The 20,565-nt window shown below is 41.5% G+C and overlaps 1 protein-coding gene across 1 annotated transcript in view; it reads right to left on the minus strand.

Annotated features, from left to right (window-relative positions):
• LOC126200689 (uncharacterized) overlaps positions 1–20,565 on the minus strand; it is a 97,424-nt gene that overhangs the window by 11,387 nt on the left and 65,472 nt on the right. Inside the window, exon 4 of the mRNA XM_049936728.1 lies at positions 6,267–8,293. Within this exon, the coding sequence (XP_049792685.1) occupies positions 6,267–8,293 (2,027 nt within the window). The remainder of the gene's footprint in view (positions 1–6,266; positions 8,294–20,565) is intronic.

Raw genomic sequence — 20,565 nt, forward strand, 5'->3', positions numbered from 1 at the left:
CTAGATACATGGTACATTCATGGGAAGAAGCGGTATTGTCACCATCGCAATTCATTCAGCGGGGAGAAGGGGGTGGCCAATCATCCTCATGAGCATCCTTACCACAATTCAATTGACACATATGACCTTGTTTTGACAGGGCATGTGAGTGTGGTTGCTACGTTGACACAGGTAGCAATGCACCAGGTTCGGAATGTACCGTCGGACCGTGATGACTTCATAGACTGCCTTGATCTTCTATGAAAGCACTACTTGATCAAACATGAGAAAGAGAGTTTTCATTACCCTATGGACCGCAGTGATGCCCTGATCAGAGAAGTAAGTTTGGATTTCTCCTTTGGTCAGACCATCAAGCAGATGGGTGTAAATAACACCATGCAAAGATTTCAGCATTTGACAGGCCTCAAAACGAACAGGATAGTTGTGGAGGAGTGAAGCAGTAAGCAGTTGTTGTGCTTGAAAATCACAGCTTATGTCCAGAAGTGAAGTCCCATTACGTAAGTGAGAGTATGTTTTCATAAGGCCTGCAACTGCATCAACACCTTTCTGAATAATAAACGAATTAACTGTCACAAAGGACTGACTGCCTTCGGTACGTGATACCATGAGGAATCCACGTGCGGCTGGGAAAGTCTTTGAATCTTTGTTTCATTCCATTTACATTTAGTAGATATAGAGTGCGATGGTGATTGGTTCACTGCGAAAAAATTCCTATGATTGACATCATCTCCCATGGTGCGCCCCTTCAGAGGGGGGCTCACCCTCCTTACGTGACTGTTCATACCTCAGGCTGAACCTCCTGAACTCCTGACATAGGGGCCAATTGGCAGTTGGGAAGGTGACAGCTCGAGCAATCACCTCTCCCTGGGTCTGGCCTGTACCAGGGGGTACATGCAAACCCTGTCGACCCGTGGCTGAGAATTATATGTTACCCAGTCACCTCTTATGCATCAAATGTGTGGGCTAGCCTTCAGGAGCCCACAAGAAGGAAGAAGAAACAAAGAAAAAGAACAAATGCCGAAGCGGAGATGGAGGATGAAGGAAGAAAGAAAGAAAAACATATAAGGGACTGTTCTGATGGTGGCTATCAAAACTGCAACAAGCATTCCTGAGAATATCCCAAGCATGTTCCCCAAAGGAGGGGAAAAAGAATAACAGGAGGATAGACATGCAGCACAGACAAGGAAGCAGTACTGCAAGCACGAACCCACCAATGAGTGGTGAGCCCCCTGGTAGGAACACCAGCAGGGGTAGGCACGTTAGAATGGGGCATATAACAGAGCGATGCATGTTATGTGTCCTTGAATTTGTTAAATGTGAGTTAATTGTGATGGTTCAGTGGTGATTTCATACCAAATACCAAGTAAAAGCTACAACAGTCAGAACAATCCATGTGTGGCACAACATGATATGTGACACTAGCTGCTTTTGTGGTGTGTAGAAAAGCTGCTGGTGGGGGCAATCATCATAGCAGGTGGTGCCTGTGTGGGGGTCATTTGTCAGGAGTCCAAAGAAATCAATGAGTCTTGCAAGGAAAGAACAACAGACACCACAGTCAACTGCTTGGAGCATTTTACACAAATGTCTAAGTGTCAAACCATACCAGTTGCAATTTACACGCTCTGACTACTTGGGACAATAAGCTCTGTTCTGACTTTTGCAATGACTCACAGTGGCTACTGCAGGAAGATTATTATTATTATTTTTTTTTCCCCAAAAGTTGGTTTTCAGTGACAAACCCATGTTTCACTTGTATGGAATGGTGAAGTGTCGTAATGGGTGGGTGGGTGCACGCACGTGTGTGTGTGTGTGTGTGTGTGTGTGTGTGTGTGTGTGTGTGTGTGTGTGTGTGCGCGCGCGTAGTGTGGTTCCCATTCACATTCATGATTCACCTGAAGTTAATGGTTTTTTCTTTTCTTTGTTTTCCCCTGCCCTGTCCTGTTCAAATGTTTATCGTTCACCTTTCTTTTAGGAGACAACTGAGTTATCATCTCATGGACATGCTGCAGCAATGGCTTATGCCACAATTACAGCAAGGCAACGGAGGCTTTATTTTGCAACAAGATGGTACTCCACCACATTTTGTTTACAACATTAGTGAACTGCCTTACAGTTGGATTGGATGTGCTTCCCTTTATGGCTCTCCTCATCTTCAGGGACCCCATTGTCACCAGACTTAAATCCATGATGGTGTTATGTCACTGATCGTGTGTTACTGCCTCCAATGTCACTTAATTGGGAAGAATTGCATGGAAGGAGAATTAATGTGGTCACCAATAATGACCATGACGTGTTGGAACATGTACTGGTTATCATATTGATGTTTGCATGTCACAACTGGTGGCCTGTAACTTGAGTTACAAAATTGGGGAAATGTTTTCTTTACTGATATGTGTGTATATTCAGTACATCTTTCAGTTTTTGCACAGTTGTCTTCTGAAGCCCCAGAGGTAATTACACATAAACATGCGTAAGTAAAATTAGAAAGAATTATTCAAAGAAATTAGGAACACAAGAGTCTGTGTCAAAGAGAAGGAATAATCCTACTGTGGGAAGAGACTTGACATGTGTAATACCTGTACTCTGTACACAAAATGACAAGCTATAGAGTTCCTGTTAGAACAAAGAATGGTGCTATAGCAAAATCCAGGTCTCTTGCAATTTTTGAGCATAAGTATATAATACAGGAGACAACAGGAATGACTAGATGATTTCTTACTACCCATTACTGAGGAAACATAGCTAAACTAGTGAAAGAAACTGTTCTTCTACATGCTCCTGATGGTTGCAACATCTCATTTTCTTCAGTATCCAGCTACTACTAGCCATGCCATAACGATTGACCACTGATTTTGAGCTCATATTCTGGTCATATTGCATTACAACCATCGGTATGTTATACCTTGCCGAAATTGTGGAAATGTCTACTTTTATTTTTTTGTATGAATATTACATCTTAGTTGAAAAGGGGGCAACATTTGCAGCAATATTTAAGAGAAACGTAATAAGGAGAAAAATTTCCTTTGCGTAGTTTAAAGATGCAACCATACTCAATTTCCAATCAAATCATCGTTGCTTTCCAATTAGTCATTTTTTCCTAATAATGGTGAGTGTAGATTGTTGCAATACAACTAATGGTGATACATATTAACAAGACAAAAAGAGTAAATGCAAGCTATGTTGTTGCTTTTCACAGCTTTTTACGCATGTAAATCTACATAAAGCACTAATATAACATCTTTAATTTATTTGATTTTGCATTTCTATGGGCTGCGTGCTCACGATTGCTGTGTTGCCGGACCTCAGAACAGTATTTCCACTTCACTGTTCACTGTTGCCGTGTTTACATTGTGCTTCCCGTCAGATAGGAAACAATTGTGCTCCCATTTGTTGTTGTGTATATGTGTGAGACATTGCTCATAACATAATCAGTTGCCTTGCACTTGTGTGAAACTACGCATCATTTACACAATTGTGAGAAATCTATGGTAATTGTGCTTAATTTGAGGCTGAAAAAGAATAGGGCATGATCAGTTACGTGTCACAGCCAGTAAAGAGAACTTCTGAATGTCTCAGTATTAGTGAAAGTACAGTCAAGTTAATTTCAATAGAATGTAGAGGAACTTCACGTCTTGTATCACCAAATGAGAGTTCTGTAACAATATTACGAGAAGGAAAGTTGCTACTCACTATATAGCGGAGATGCTGAGTCGCAGATAGCCCCAATAAAAAGACTGTTACAAATAAAGCTTTTGGCCCATAAGGCCTTCATCAAAAATAAACCACACACACACACACACACACACACACACACACACACACACACACACGACTGCAGTCTAAGGCAACTGCAGTTCTGGCAGACGGCACAAGTTTGTACTGGATGAATTTACAGGGGAGTCATAAGAAGAAAAGTCCACGACTTCTATGTGGAAAAGTAGTTTCCAACAGTGGCAGCCATTCTGGAGAAGTTGAAGACTGAAGTTGAAGTTTCCTGGTGAGTGAAACAACCATTTGGCATACCATTCGAAAATTGGGCTTCAGATAAAATACGTTCAAAACAAAAAACTTGCTATGGAAAATAACTAAGTAGCAGGAAAAAGAGATCAGTTCTAGTGGGAAACAAAACACTTACAGAACACTGATGAGAGTTGATGTGGTGCAAGTCTTTCTAGAAAGTTTGGTTGGCAGGAGTAAAAGATGCCTTATGCATCAGAAAATGTATATGATTATCGCAGAGGAAGTGTTAAAGTGTGGAAAGGCTGAAGAGAAGGAATTCAAACAACGTCCGGTTCTGGAGAAAGGATTATGATGTGATATGTTGGGAACAAAGATGGGTTCATGCTAAATGCTGGCTTACATTTTCTTGGGCAGAAAGGAGGAGCAGATTATCATTCTGAAATGAATGCCAGACACTATGAAGAGTGGTTGACGAGCGTTCTTGAAAATTACCAAACAGAACTGCAATTGTTTTAGATCAGACTCCATATCGCACAATGATGAATCCAGTATCACAAAATATATCTACAAAATGGGGAAAGGATTCTATTACTGAATGGATGGAAAGCAATAATGTAGAGCTTCCATCTAATGCCAATCATATGAGGAATTTACCAAAGCTGGCCTACTGGAACACCCACGACCGCACTTCAGGACACAGGAACCTCTTGGGAAAAAAATTGTGATCAATGGAGAAGGAAATTTAACTTCTGTGGTTGCCTGTAGTGTACTGCGAACTGAACACCACTGAGGTTATTTAGGCATTTGTGAAGAATAAAGTAGCAAAGAAGAACAAGAATTTGAAAATAAATGATACTTTACAGCTGTGTCCCCAAAGTGTCTGGAGGAATTCAGTGAGTCACATACACAAACAGTTATGCACAAAGAGCCCACTGTCTTGACATAGCAACAGAACCATTGCTGATCCAAGTAGAAGACTGCAATGGCAGCAGCGAGACCTCAGCCAGAAGTAAAAGCGATTAAGGTATGTTTAATTTCAGTCCTCATTCTTTACTGAAAAATGAATTTGAGCTAATCAATTTTTCCATTTACTGTTGAAATGTGCTATACAAATGCTCATTTATTGTCAGCCGCTTGCATATCGAGCATTTATTTGCAATTTCCCACATTATTTCCTTCTACTCGCAACAAAAACTGAACTTGACAATGTTTTACTAGAATGTGACCATGAAATTGCCATTCTTTGCTGACGAACAGGTGCTTATGGTGCATTCCAACAGCGGCGGCAAACTGGTGCGACAACTATCCTCTACTATAGCCTCATATATATTGCAGCCACTAACACAATTGGTTTACAAACTCTTAACTATACACATAAGGAGTATTCATTAGTAAAGACATATGATGTAACCAATAGAATTTCAAGCCTAACAGTGGCTTTTCCATGACAATAGCTACAATGGTAAGCTGAAGTGTAGCACCCCGCGTTTGACATTATAGCGATCAGAAAATAATGGAAATCCATATGTAAATAGAACAGACTGATCTTTAAACTGTGGTAAGGAAATTTTTCTCCTACATTACAGTCTGATTTTTATGCATCCTTGAAGTTGACACTATCTGAAAAAAGCTAGAAAAAGCATGGTTTCTCTTAAATATTACCACGTATGTTGCCCCCATTTCAACTAAAATATAATATTTGTACACTAAACAAAAATAGATGTTTTTCACAATTCTGACAATGTATAACACATCAATGTTCGTAATGCAGTGTGACCAGAATATGAGCTCCAAGTCAGGGGTCAGTCGTTATGAAATGGATAATAGGAGTTCAAATCAAAGGAGCGAATGCCATTTTACCAACAACAATACCCCAACAATGCACCCCTATAGAAAATAACAGCAACTGATTCATATGATGACATTTTATGTGAACAATTCCAAAAAGTGATACAAAACAGCTGTAAACTAGTAACAAAACAGGTAGTAAAGAAATAAGCAGATGGTGTCTGCAGACAATACTGCTGTACTATTTTTCTAAAAACTCTTGTTTGTCCTCTACATTAATACAGAACATTATCACTGAAATTTCAACACTACTATTCACGTTTATTGACTGTTGTGACATTAATGCTTTAGTGCCTCTTTAAGCCTTTACGTTTATCCTTATACTAAAAGTGGAACTGGACAGTGCAGAGTCAATAAACTTACTTACTTTTAAACCCGTGTCTTCTTCTAATACACAACTAGTAATTACTAGGGAAAAGATGCATAAGAATACATAAGAAACAAAAAATATAATTTACCTGAAGTTATTGCAGCTTTTGATGTACTGTTCATATGAATGGTCGAACTACTGGAAGCATGCTCTTCTCTATGTTTCTCATATTCTTTCACACTGGTGAAAAATGTACTACATATCTCACACTTTAGAGTTAGAGCACTTTCAGTATGTTGAACACGCTGTCTAAATAAAGCTTTATTATTTTTAGACTTTTCTGGTTTATGAATCTTGAGATGTTGTTTCAGTCGAATTCTTGTTGGGAATGCTTTTGGGCAGACCTTGCACGTATAAGGTATGGTTGTTGAATGCGTTATGATTGTTGAATGTGTTTTTGAATGAAGCAATAAGCGCTGGCGAGTCTTAAATGTGCGTCTGCAAATTTCACATTCATGACCTGTGGCTGCCGCATCCGTGACAGCCTTCAACTTTGAAAGACAATTCTCTCTACTGTGATTTGACAATTCTTCACCAGTGTTAAATATGGTGCTGCACACAGCACACTCATATTTACTATGCATAAGTATGTGGCGCTCTAGCTTTAGTTTAGATGAGAAGCTTTTATTACATTCTGAACATGAATTTTTTGCAGGTAACACTTTCTTTTTGCTACCTTGTTTTAAGAGTTTATTCTGAGTTTTCATTTTCAGCTTTAACAGTTTTTGTCTCTCTGTCATCAGTCGCACTTTAACACTACCAGATCCAATTTTTTGTCTAACAGAGCCACTGCTAGGAACGCTTTCTTTAGAAGAGGAACAGCTGTTTGTTATTGGAACAGTCATACCAGTGTCCACTTTGCTCTTATTTACATTACTCTCATCAACTTTGCTCTCATTCACTTTACTGTCATTCCCTTTACTGTCATTCCCTTTACTCTCATTCCCTTTACTCTCATTCCCTTTAGTGTCATTCGCTTTAGTGTCACTCATGTGAATATCTTTCACCATGGTATCATCCAATTTACTTTCATTCAACTTTTTGTGGTTTAATGTTGTTATATTATTCTCTTTAATATTTTTCATTTCTTCGTCTGCAACAGGCTCTGTCACCAACTTTGTAGCCTCACATGTAAGCTGCTTCTTTGCGTTTTTCACTAACATTTTTTTGTTATTCAGAATACTATCATTAGGGCCCATATCTTCTGAGATACTATCGTCATACGCTTCATCATACCAATGGATTTCATAGTTGCTATCGTTTTCAAAATCACTCTCTTCAGCTGTGGTCTTTTTTTCGTGAGGACCAATCTTTACTAAATTTGGTATTTCTCCAACTGTAGCCATTATCCCATGAGGATCAGATTGTACTAATTTTTGGATTTCTTCAACTGTGGTCGTTCTTTCATGGGGGTCAGTCTTCACCAATTTTGAGATTTCTTCAGCTGTAGCCTTTGTTATATGAGGACCGGTCTCTACTAATTTTGAGATTTCTTCACCTGTGGGCTTTTTCCCACGAGGTCCAGCCTTTATTGATTTAGGGTTTTCTTCAGATGTGGCTTCTTTTCCATGAGGAGCTGACTTTATTAATTTTGGGCTTTCTTCAACTGCAGCTTTTCTTCCATAAGGTGCTGACTTTATTAATTTTGGGCTTTCTTCAACTGCAGCTTTTTTTCCATGAGGAGCTGGCTTTATTAATTTTGGGCTTTCTTCAACTGCAGATTTTTTTGTGTGAGAACCTGACTTTATTAATTTTGGGCTTTCTTCAATTGCAGCTTTTTTCCCATGAGGAGCTGACTTGATTAATTTTGAACTTTCCTCAACTGTGGCTTTTGTTCCAAGAGGAGCTGGCTTTATTAAATTTGGACTTTCTTCAGCTGCAACTTTTTTTCCATGTACTGACTTTACTAATTTTGATACATCTTCAGCTATGGTCTTTTTTCGCTGAGGAGTTGACTTTATTAATTTTGGTGTATCTTCAGCTGTGGTTTTTTTCCCCTGAGAACGGGATTTTGTTAATTTTGGGATTTTATCATCCTTTTTCCTAGTATTCTTAGTTTTAACTGCAGTCATAACTCTCTTTCTTTTCCTGGGACCCCTTTTCACAGTTTCAGACCTGCAGACAAAGAGGAGTATGAATAAATGATTTATACGGAACTGCTCTGTATGTACCACAACACACAAGTTAAACAACAAAGAGTAGAAATAGCAAGGTTAATAAAGAAAATCAAAAGTTAGTTTGAAAAATAACTTGTTGAAATGCATGAAAATTTCATATAAAGCGAGTCCAGATATTTATATCAGACCTTCAACCTTAAATTAAAGGTACCAAGTACTATGTATTTGTTCAAAGATGAAAATAGTAGAATTGGATTACATAATACTGACACTCTGGAACACTTGCAGAGTATTTTCAACAACTACAACTATGGGACACTGTCATTAAGGAGTCTATAGAAATAAAAATGTTACAAAACCTTATAATAAGGGAAAAAGGTTCTATCTTGGATAGGATAAGGCTGTTTCTCAGATTGACATTTGGGGCAAGGGAAAAGAAATGTACATCGACGAATGAAGCTGGTGCCAGGAGCCGACACGTATACAGAAACAAGGCACCATCAATATCTCTGAGAATGAATGGAGGTGAGGCAGCTTGTAGACCACCGATTGGTGCACCTCAAGGATAGGTGTATCTGTTACTGAAATTCTGAACTCAAAATTGCCTAGAAACTTTGAAACAAACAGGAAAAACAAAATATCACTGAGAAGACCTAGAAGATGGACTCTTCACTATATTCTATAGTCATGCTAGTCTTGATGTTATAGGTTCATTAACAATTGGAGGGAAAATAGACAGAAGAGGGGGAGGGGGGGGGGGGAAGGATATGCAGTATTGCTTGGAATGTCGTGATAAGTAACTTCCTGACAAATTAAAACACTTTGCCACATCTGGAATTCAACCCAGAATTGTGTCCTTCAGTGCAACAAGGTGGCTGAACACCCTAAAACACATCTAACACTACAGAAGGGTTACAACACAAATTTATTTATTTACAATATATTCAATATAAACCACAAATAACTTTTGTTTCCTTGAGTCTCTCTCTCTCTCTCTCTCCCTCTCTCTCTCTGTTCCATTACCACTGGGCTTACAATACTCACTAGCAGTTGCAGAAGCACTGCTAGGTTAATGAAGTTCGCTTCATAGTACATTCAGAAGCTCTCACTGCATGGTCGTCTGTATGCTTTGTGTGTTCAGAGAGTGATGATAATCTGAGGCGAAGCTCTGAGTATGGTGGCTTAAAGAGACGTGTGGACCAGTAACAACTACAAGCAGCAAGGTAATGCAAATTCGCGATCATCTGGTGGTGTGTGTAGCGCCACCTGGTGGAATCTGGTTATTCCTCTCTAGCAGCGACAAGTTTAGATTTATTTATTTAGCAAATGGCTTACAGATTTATATTTTACAGTTAAGTTGATGAAAGATAAAATGATATGAATCAGCACAAGCAGATACATCTATATACGCAGTGTGAACATAAACAAAAGTGACAAACTGTGTGGACAGATTTCTGACTGGAACTGGATAATAGGAGGTCCTACGAACGTGTGAAAATGTGAACATGTGTCCGGAAGTGCATCACTGCCACAGTAGATGGCACTTACAGACTACAATTTATCTGACCACTTGCCAAGTGTTAGTTTGTGTTGGAGGCTGTGTGATTGATGCAGCACACTGTAACCAGCAAAATGGTCCAGTATTTATGTCGGGAAGAAGTCAAGGTGGCCAAGCAGACAGAAGGGGTCAAGAGACAGCAGAACTGTACCAAAACAAGTACCCCCACAGCTATCAACCACATCACCCAACATTTCAAGCCCTTTTTGGGCATCTGATTGATCATGCTTCTTTCAGACAGATGAACATGCAGTGAGGCGGCAGACTGTGCGTACACCAAATCTGGAGGAACGGTTTCTGCAGGATACTGAGACAAACCCTAGTACAAGCTCCAGGCAAGTGGCCCACCAACATAGTGTAAGCCAAAGTACGATTATACGGCCTCGTGGTCTGAGGCGACATGTCACGGATTGTACGGCCCCTCCGGCCGGAGGTTCGAGTCCTACCTCGGGCATGGGTGTGGTGTGTTGTTGTTAGTATAAGTAGTATGTAAGTCTAGGGACCAATAACCTCAGCAGTTTGGTCCCTTAGGAATTCACACACATTTGAACGATTATGTGTATCCTGCATGACAACTGCTACTATCCCTATCACCTGCAATCCGATGGAGGCCACTTTGAACATCTGTTGTGATGGGGATGCGATACAGCTCTGTAGTGTTCTGGAATGATTTTCTGTCATTGCATGGACACCGTCCATTTCCACACAAGTTCATATGACCTTTTTTCCTCCATTTCCAATCGGGGATCCAACCCTGCAATTTGTCGTTTTTATTAATGTTCACCCTGTATATATGCATGTATAGGTAATAATGAAAGCTGGAGAACTGGCACTTGCTAAAGGAAGTTGTGAAATCCATTTTCCACCATAATTTTGTACGCAAAGACTCCAGCAAGGTAACTGCTGCCAATGTTACATCTACAATGTCTTTCCAGGTATCTATAAATTTTCTTTTTGGACAGTTGTTCAAAATGTGCTCTAATGTTTGTTCCAATGTTCTGCAATTACACTGGTCAGTCCCCACTTGTGTAGCAATGCTTTGGTCATGGCAGGGCCAGTTCTGACATGATTGAGGGAGCTCCATATTTTTCTTGGTTAGTTTTTTTCATAGCGTTGGATGATCAGATCTATTCTACCTAACTTCTTGTGACCATGGAAGGATGTCCGCTGACTCTCCATTCATCTGTTTAAGACTGTAGCTTTCTGGGGCAAAGTGACCACTGTTTACCAAGATTGGTTCCCTAGATTTTTAAATGGGTGCATGGTAAGTTGTTCAATGTTTCATGAATTGGTAAGTTTCTCATCCATTCATGTTTTACTGCTTGTTGTCAGAGATTTGGAGCTGCAATATTGGCAAGTACTGTCAACCATGGTATTGGTGTGGATTTAGGGCTTCCTGTCACGATCCTCTTCACGTCATTCTGATGGGTATCCATTTTGCTGACACGGATACCTCTATTCCAAACAGGAGAACAGCCTTCAGCGACAGGATACACAAGTACTTGTGCTGTAGTCCTTAAGGTATTTGCATTAGAAAACTCAACCAGTATTACTTATAGTGGAGATTTTGCCCGAACTCTAATAAAACAGAAGTCCGCTCATTCCACTTAACCAACAGAATGGCAAACAGAGTACTGAATGTAATCTTCCACAAGAAATTACCACATACTCGACACCCAAAATATTTGAGTGTGACTCAACAGATACCTGAAATTTTGAAAACATCTACAACAGGACAGATGCTAAAATCTAGAAATAAAATATTAAGGAATACTCATCAATTTAAATGTTTCTTCTGAGGAAAAGAGATTGGAGCGCGACATGCGTAGCGGGGTCAACAGAGAGACCATCAGCACTGCACTCAAGAGCTTTGCCTTTCAAGGGACATTCTTATATCAAATAGCTTTAAGAATGTGCTTCATGGGGCCTACTCATTGCTTCACTTTAGCAGTAGCTTTATGCTACAATTCTAATTAAGTATACACAATGCCGCTGTAAAAATGTTTATGTTGAAAACTTCATTTGTTGTTAAAATCTCAACACACTGGTGACAAACTTTCTCAAGAGCGTACTGAGAATCTGAGCTGAGTAGGGGGATTTCATGTTACTTTCACAGTGAATGATGGAATACTTTTTTATTTCAAGACATATGGCTCTTCATATACTTGCTATTAGTTAAAAACCATTACATGTTCTGTCTTGCTTCTAACAACCACTGAGTTAACATTTTTGTCTGTTTGGTGGAGCAGGATGATAGTTTCGTGTGTGACAAATTTTTTTCTGGGGGAGGGTGCGTGGAGGGGAGGGGGGCAGCTGCTCTCTCCTGACAATCATTCATTATTGGGTACATCCTTCTGTCTCATAATGTATTTTCATTGCCTGCACCATTATTTCTAGCAGGGTATTTGTATCATACACTACTTTGTGTCTAGTGTTGGTGACAACATATTGATATGTGGTGCTGCCGTATTAACACTTGAACATATATACAAATGAGAGAAAGACGTGGTCTTCAAAAAACTTGCTGCAAGAGCTGAATACAGGCGACTGTGCTGTTTTATGTACCTTCATTGGGATGTCATCCTCAGATTAGAAATGCTGCCAAAACTACAACATTTTTACACGATCTTCATTCCAGAGGATTGCATATTCATTTCACCTTTCAAAGCAAGCAATATCTGAAATAGTACCCAAAACTTGTGGAAGTCCTGTTTGATTATGTAAGGGTAAAGATAACTAAATGAAATAAACATAGTGTATACTTAATCTAATTTTTATTAGTCACACAATACTTGCGCAGACCAGCACACAATATGACTGCTTCAATAGTGTTGTCACTCACTACTGCATGCTGTGAATGTTAAAGGGGAATCAGTGTTTGTTGAGGTCCCATCCACACACACACACACACACACACACACACACACACACACACACACACACACTGAAGGTCCCAATTTTTTGTAAAAGCCTCTCTTTGCCAAACATAGCACCTCATTTAATTTGTGTTTAAATTTCTGCTATGGTGCCAGTTATCACAAACTACATGAGATGTATGTTACAGATGATGTGATCTCATCTAATACTCTATTGTCCCACTTCTGTACTTCCTTTCCAGGAGCAGAAAAGGACCACCTTATGCTGTTTCATTTCCCTCGCTTCTCATCCATCGAAGTTCCAGTAACTTTTTTGCGTTGCCACTTCTTACTGTCAAGTCTTCCAAATACAAAATCAAATGTGTTTCATATGCCAGTGACTAAAAAATTTTGAGTCTTCAGCAGTGTGTTGCCATAATTTCTTGGCATAAAATGCTGAAGCAAGGAATAAATACACTCTACAAGGATACTCAGAATCTTATGATTTAGAGGTGGATGAGGGGACCCATGCACATAAAGATGAGGTAACAGAGCGGCTATTATTACAGTGACCTAGTTTATACAGTGAAAAGCTTCAAACTCATATTTGTAACAGGTTTGTAAATCTCTATTTTAGCCCGCAAGTAAGTGTACCGTGGCAAAATAACTATGGATGAATATAAATATGGGAAATCAAGTATAAACCTGTGCACCTCTTTGTACAAGGAATCTATGGTTTCTTTGGGTTCCTAAGTGCTGTCACAAAATCACAAGCACTTATCTCCAAACCATCTTTTCTTGAACAGAATGTCTACACCACTGTCCAATCTCAGGCGGTGCTCCACCATTCTCTTCTGTTGGTATCGTACAACAACTGGCAAAATTTTTTTTTGCTCTACACGGCTGCTAGTGGTTTTTTCATTCCTTTTTCCCTGCAGAAAGTTGTTTTTATTGGGTATTTGCTTATTATGTTCCGTATACACCCCTCTGGTTGATACAGCAATATCATCTCTACAATTATTTACAAAGCAAACACTATACCTAAAGACAAAGCCACAAGTCAAAAAGTAAACATAAGTTACTGCCATGCAGCAGTGATATGTGATGGCCAGTCAGAAGCACTGTTTCCTTTGACTTGGACTGACACTGCTATTGCTAACCATTTCAGTTTTTTCAAACATCTTTGCACATCAGTGACCCGTTAGTAAGCAGAAACATTGTTGCAAGCATAATTAAAAACACTTTGCAAACTCAGTGTGTACACAGCAAAATATATGGTAAAACCTGGATAGTGTATCTGCTTTAAGCACTGTCCTTGAATGGTTAAGTTCTACGTTTACGTTGGATTCCAGTGAACAGTTTTCATGCGCAACAGCTGCAGCATTTTGTTGACAAGCAGAAATCCTTAACTGTTAAGGTTGTTACACCAGCTCCTTCTCCAGCAGATCCCACAAACTATAGCCATGTGTACCAGCATGCTGACTTCGAAATTCCACTGGCAGAGTCACAATACTGCTGATGCGACATGATGCAAGCCACCATCCCAGCACAGTGGAGCGCTGTTACCTCATCCGCACTGCCTGGGCCCCTCTATGAGATAAGAATCTGTGTCTTTTCATAACACCACCATGCCAATCAAGTATAAATACTTGCCATACAGGCATAATACTATATGTCATTGACTGCTGCCAACACCAAGAACTATTCCACACCAGCTGTCAACCCGATGTGAGTCATCCAATCTCATCTAGCTGCTGGTCCATGAGCTGAGCCTAGAACCGATGCCATCAGAGCTTGAACTGTTGCATGCGCTCGTGTGTGTGTGTGGGGGGGGGGGGGTGGCAGGGGGAGGGGGAATCAATGATGACGTTATCAGTGCCTGTATGAAGATTAGTAGAAACAAATGAGATACAAAAAGCAATTTGAGATAATACTGCACTCACTCTCTTCCAGTCTCACCCTTGATCAGCCACACAGTCACACTAGCTCACATCATGTAAAGGAGTGTTGAAATTGGTCATTTGTTCCAAAAATACAAGTAAAAGAAGAAGAAAACTAAAATGGATTCACAGGAATACATGGCTGATTTATCATTTACAAAAAAGACTGATAAACCATCCAGACTGACATAACATTAACTGTCGCCTTAATATATTAGGGAACAAGTCGGACATTGTGCAAAACTTAAAAAGACAAACCACACTTGTGTCATTGTCATTTAAAATAAAGGGCGATCAGTTCACAAATGACTGCTGCCCACCTGTCTGAATACAAAATACAGCCCACTAAACTGTGGCACGCAGATCCTGTGTGCCATATGCACCACACCTGGAAAGGTCCTCTCACCATGCAAGTAGCCATGCGTCATAGGTCTGTGTTCTCTGCAAAGACAGATTAAGAAAGATGTCATCCCATCTGCAGTTGTAAGAAGGTATGCCACTGGCACATTGTGGAGTTTACCAGATGCAGCTTATTGTCCGTCACTTCCAGCCATTCTTCTTCCCATCGACACATTACTCTGTACCCCAACTGCAAGGCGATAGCATGTACAAGGGTGACACACTGAAGTACCCGAGGATAACTGCATACCAACTTGGCTGCTACATCCGTCATTTTGTTTTCCTTAATACCTACATGCCCTGGCACCCAGCAGAGGCACACTTCCTACCCAGCCTTTGTAGATGAAGGAGGGCATCCTGGATACTCGTGCTGGGTACAAGTGTTGGAGAGAGTGAAGGACACTCACAGTGTCTGAACAGACAAGGACTGGACTAGCTGTGCTGTCAATAACTCTTTCAGCTTTTCACACACACCTTCGTATTCCAATGTCCAGTGTAACCTTACATCTTTTTTTAATACGTGCATGAGAAGAGACATTATTTCTGAAAATTTGGGACAAGTTTCCTACGGTAATTCGCTAACCCTAAAAATGACTGCAACTCCTTTCCTGTTTGAGGAGTTAGAAAACATTGTTCGGCATTCAAACAGTCTATAGTTGAGTTCGCATAAAATGATTCCTGACAGCTGGCAGTGCTGTTGCCAGCTTTCAACTGCGAAGTGCAAATGGCTATGGGTGGAAATAGTAGCTGTCTATACAAATCCACAAATGCCACAATGTTAGATAAGCATCTGCGATGGTATGACAATTGATGTACCTGTAATCGCTGCAAAACCAATATTTCTGTGTACCTTCCAAGCTCTTCTTTGGCACAATCATCACAGGTGCATCCCCCAAGTTGGACCTTCCCTCAATAATACCCTTCCCGTAATTGCTGGTTAATAAACTCTTCCATCCTTAGCTGTAGGTGAGGGAGTACCTGATATGTCTTAAGATACACTGCTGATTAAGACCTACTTTGGACTCTGTGTTGTGTCACTGGGGTCACTGGTAAGGACCCACAAGGATTAAGCAGGTCCTCAGATACTAATAATTCTACCATTGCTACTTCTACCAGTCCTTTTACATGCTTTACTTTCTTCTCACATAATGCAGTTACACTGGTGGCAGCTAGCTTTTGGCTAAGGTTTGACTTCATCTTACATAGATCCTGTGGTTCATCTTTCCGGAAAGACGAACCACGTGGCAATATGTCATTGACTACAGTTTTCACCAAATGGAACGATACTCCGAGTTCTACTGTATGTTGTCCAAGGTCAATTTTAGAATGATGCATATATAGCAAATCTAACCCTAGGACTGCACCATAACTGAAATATATACAAGGCAAATCTTCCATATACTGCTGGGAATGGTTTGCTCCACCTGGAAACTTAATATCACTGAACCCAATGAACGCACGTCATTACCACATACTCCGCATAACATATATTGTGGATGGTTTAACTGCGTCTTTCCTATTCAGTCCAAAAGCTGCTGCAGATAGGTAAACACCTATGTCTAGTAAAAGCTTGTGTTCCCTTCCATCTACCGTGCCAGTCAAGCAGAATTCCACTTGTGCACTGTTTCATTTGTGGTAAAATTCACTGGAAGTGCCATTTGGTTGCTGTGGGGGCTCCAGTTGCCGTTTAACAGGTGGTAATTCCCATTTCCTTTATTTCGCGTGAAGTCCCTTTCTTGATGACCAGTCTTCCCACATTTCCTACATTATATCTGTCCAGTCTCACCGTATGCGACCCTAAGATCCACAATCCACACAAGTGGAAAAAATACTCTTCTATCATGGAGTTACCACATCTATTTTTTCCAAAGCTGTTGTTGTGTCTATGGCTCCAAATAAATCCTTAAGAAATTCTGCATGTTCTTTCCTTGACACACTTCGTGATCATCACCATAAAAAAGTGTCAAACTCTCTGCTCTGCTTCTTGCAGAAGGACCCTATTCGTGTCATCGCTGTCCATTAATTCATAAGCATTAACATTGCGTTTTCTTATTCTATCCACAAAACTTTTGACTGTTTTTCCTTGTCTCTGTGATACCCCATTAAACTGCTCACGGTAGTACCTACAACTAGTCATCTTATCTAGCATTGTACTAAGAATTTCCTGAAGACTTAACATGTTTGCAAATACTCAGGTCCTCGTGGTACATTACACGTGATTTTGCATCTCCTATTAAACGTAATTTGGTCATTTGTAACAAGTGTTCATCTGACCAACTAGTAACTCAGCCGTAACACCAGTTACTGTGATGCCAGAATATTCTGTGAATTATCGACAACGTCTCAGGATTGTTGGCTGGGAGGTAAGTGCAAAGAACCAGTTCCTCGGCTGTTGTGTAATCTTGAGAGCAGTGGTGTCAACAACATATTTTATACAGCAGAATTCATACAGCTGCAGTGGCTAGTTTAGTGGCAGCACTGTTGACAATGGGCTGCAGAGCTGGTCCCAGCAAAGGACTCAGCAGTGTGCAGTGGCAGGGGTAATAGCTCTTCTCATTAAAACATAGCATTGTGGTGCAGTGGCCTTGTGTATGTTTCAGTGGCACGGCCTCAGGAGCTGATGCAACACAGCTGGGTCAGCACTGGACATGACAGGCACTGGTGAGTGTGGCCCGTAGCACCAGGTAGCAACTTAATGCGAAGTGCACAGTGCTCAAAACCCAGGACCTCAGTGAAGAGTGCAGTGTCAGTCACCAGTGTGCATCCATGCTGGGCAGGTGGCGGCCTAGCATTAGGTCAGATGCAGGAGGCACCCAAGTGTGAACTGTGAACCAAGGAGCCTTGGGAGTTGGTAGATTTAAGCATGCAGGTGACCTGGTGATGCTAGTTTTATGGCATTTTAAGTGAGCATGACAAGTTTGTAGCTGTTTTTACCAATGTGCCTAAACAGGGGGACTCGGTTGGTTCCTCTGATATTTTCCCTGATTGTGTTCTCAATATCCGGCTGGCTCAAGACTTTTACTGTCTTCAGTGCAGAATTATAAGTAATATTCATCCTCTTCGCAGAAGAGCTTCTGTGAAGTCTGGAAGGTGGGAGACGAGATACTGACAGAATTGAAGCTGTGACGACTGGTTGTGAGTCATGCTTGGGTAGCTCAGATGGTAGAACACTTGCCTGCGAAAGGCAAAGATCCCAAGTTCGAGTCTCGGTCTGGCACAAAGTTTTAATCTGCCAGGAAGTTTCACCATCTCTCTTGTTTTAATGCTTGTGACATAGCTCTTCTGTTCTTGTCCACCATGATGTACGGATGTATCTTGTATGTGACTAACAAATAACAAGTGGCTAGATAGTGGGAAAAAGGTATTTTATTTCTACAAGCTTCAAGTACATCTGTTCTCTATGCACATCATGAACCATTTGTCAAATCTTCAGATGCACAGGATTAATCTTCAAGATGATGACCATCTCATCGTCATCGGCATTGTTGTACTATGAGAGAGAAGAGGTAATTATCATTAATAGTAGAAAACTCCTGAAGTTAATTATTCATATCAGCATGTCCCACACAGTGCTTGTGTAAAAGAAGAAACTTTCAACAGGAGCTGTTGATTATTGTGTTATCATCATACCTACCTACCTACCTACCTACCTCCCTCCCTCCCTCCCCACCTCTCTCTCTCTCTCTCTCTCTCTCTCTCTCACACACACACACACCAAATTAATTGTATTTTTACAACATCACTTTATCCAGAGATTCAGTGGGAGATGCACCTCTGCATCCCACCAGCATCACTTCACAGACCATTACCCCAAGAAAACAAGCAGCACAGACAAGATGATAAAATTTCAGGAAAGATGAAACATTAAAAACAGCAAATATAAAATAATCGGGAGAATAAAAAGGTGGGAAGGTAGAGGCCAGGCCAGACCACTGAACAAGGACCATCATGGGTTCCCTGGGCCAGAGCAGGTGAGAGATTAGAGATTGACTCAGGCAGTCAATGAACAGATGACAGGTCACACAGGCTGAACAAGGATGGAGAAGTAGTTATTGCCAGTCTTCTTTTATGAGTATCCTGGTATTAACCTGAAGTGACTTGCAGAAGCTGTATCAAGATTGTTGGACTGATTTAATTCCATGTGCCTGTCACCTTTTATGTCATGAATTAGATAATTATGTTGCAGTGGTATCCAGATGATGAATGTAGCAGTCTCATTAAACTGTCCCAAAAGTAATCACAGAATTCTCATCTTAAGACACATTGTAATGTTAACCAAAATCAATTAATTGTCTTCTCACATTTATGACACTCATCAAATACACTCCTGGAAATGGAAAAAAGAACACATTGACACCAGTGTGTCAGACCCACCATACTTGCTCCGGACACTGCGAGAGGGCTGTACAAGCAATGATCACACGCACGGCACAGCGGACACACCAGGAACCGCGGTGTTGGCCGTCGAATGGCGCTAGCTGCGCAGCATTTGTGCACCGCCGCCGTCAGTGTCAGCCAGTTTGCCGTGGCATACGGAGCTCCATCGCAGTCTTTAACACTGGTAGCATGCCGCGACAGCGTGGACGTGAACCGTATGTGCAGTTGACGGACTTTGAGCGAGGGCGTATAGTGGGCATGCGGGAGGCCGGGTGGACGTACCGCCGAATTGCTCAACACGTGGGGCGTGAGGTCTCCACAGTACATCGATGTTGTCGCCAGTGGTCGGCGGAAGGTGCACGTGCCCGTCGACCTGGGACCGGACCGTAGCGACGCACGGACGCACGCCAAGACCGTAGGATCCTACGCGGTGCCGTAGGGGACCGCACCGCCACTTCCCAGCAAATTAGGGACACTGTTGCTCCTGGGGTAGCGGCGAGGACCATTCGCAACCGTCTCCATGAAGCTGGGCTACGGTCCCGCACACCGTTAGGCCGTCTTCCGCTCACGCCCCAACATCGTGCAGCCCGCCTCCAGTGGTGTCGCGACAGGCGTGAATGGAGGGACGAATGGAGACGTGTCGTCTTCAGCGGTGAGAGTCGCTTCTGCCTTGGTGCCAATGATGGTCGTATGCGTGTTTGGCGCCGTGCAGGTGAGCGCCACAATCAGGACTGCATACGACCGAGGCACACAGGGCCAACACCCAGCATCATGGTGTGGGGAGCGATCTCCTACACTGGCCGTACACCACTGGTGATCGTTGAGGGGACACTGAATAGTGCACGGTACATCCAAACCGTCATCGAACCCATCGTTCTACCATTCGTAGATCGGCAAGGGAACTTGCTGTTCCAACAGGACAATGCACGTTCGCATGTATCCCGTGCCACCCAACGTGCTCTAGAAGATGTAAGTCAACTACCCTGGCCAGCAAGATCTCCGGATCTGTCCCCCATTGAGCATGTTTGGGACTGGATGAAGCGTCGTCTCACGGGGTCTGCACGTCCAGCACGAACGCTGGTCCAACTGAGGCGCCAGGTGGAAATGGCATGGCAAGCCGTTCCACAGGACTACATCCAGC

This window comes from Schistocerca nitens, chromosome 1 (genome assembly GCF_023898315.1).
Source record: "Schistocerca nitens isolate TAMUIC-IGC-003100 chromosome 1, iqSchNite1.1, whole genome shotgun sequence".
Lineage (NCBI taxonomy): Eukaryota > Metazoa > Arthropoda > Insecta > Orthoptera > Acrididae > Schistocerca > Schistocerca nitens.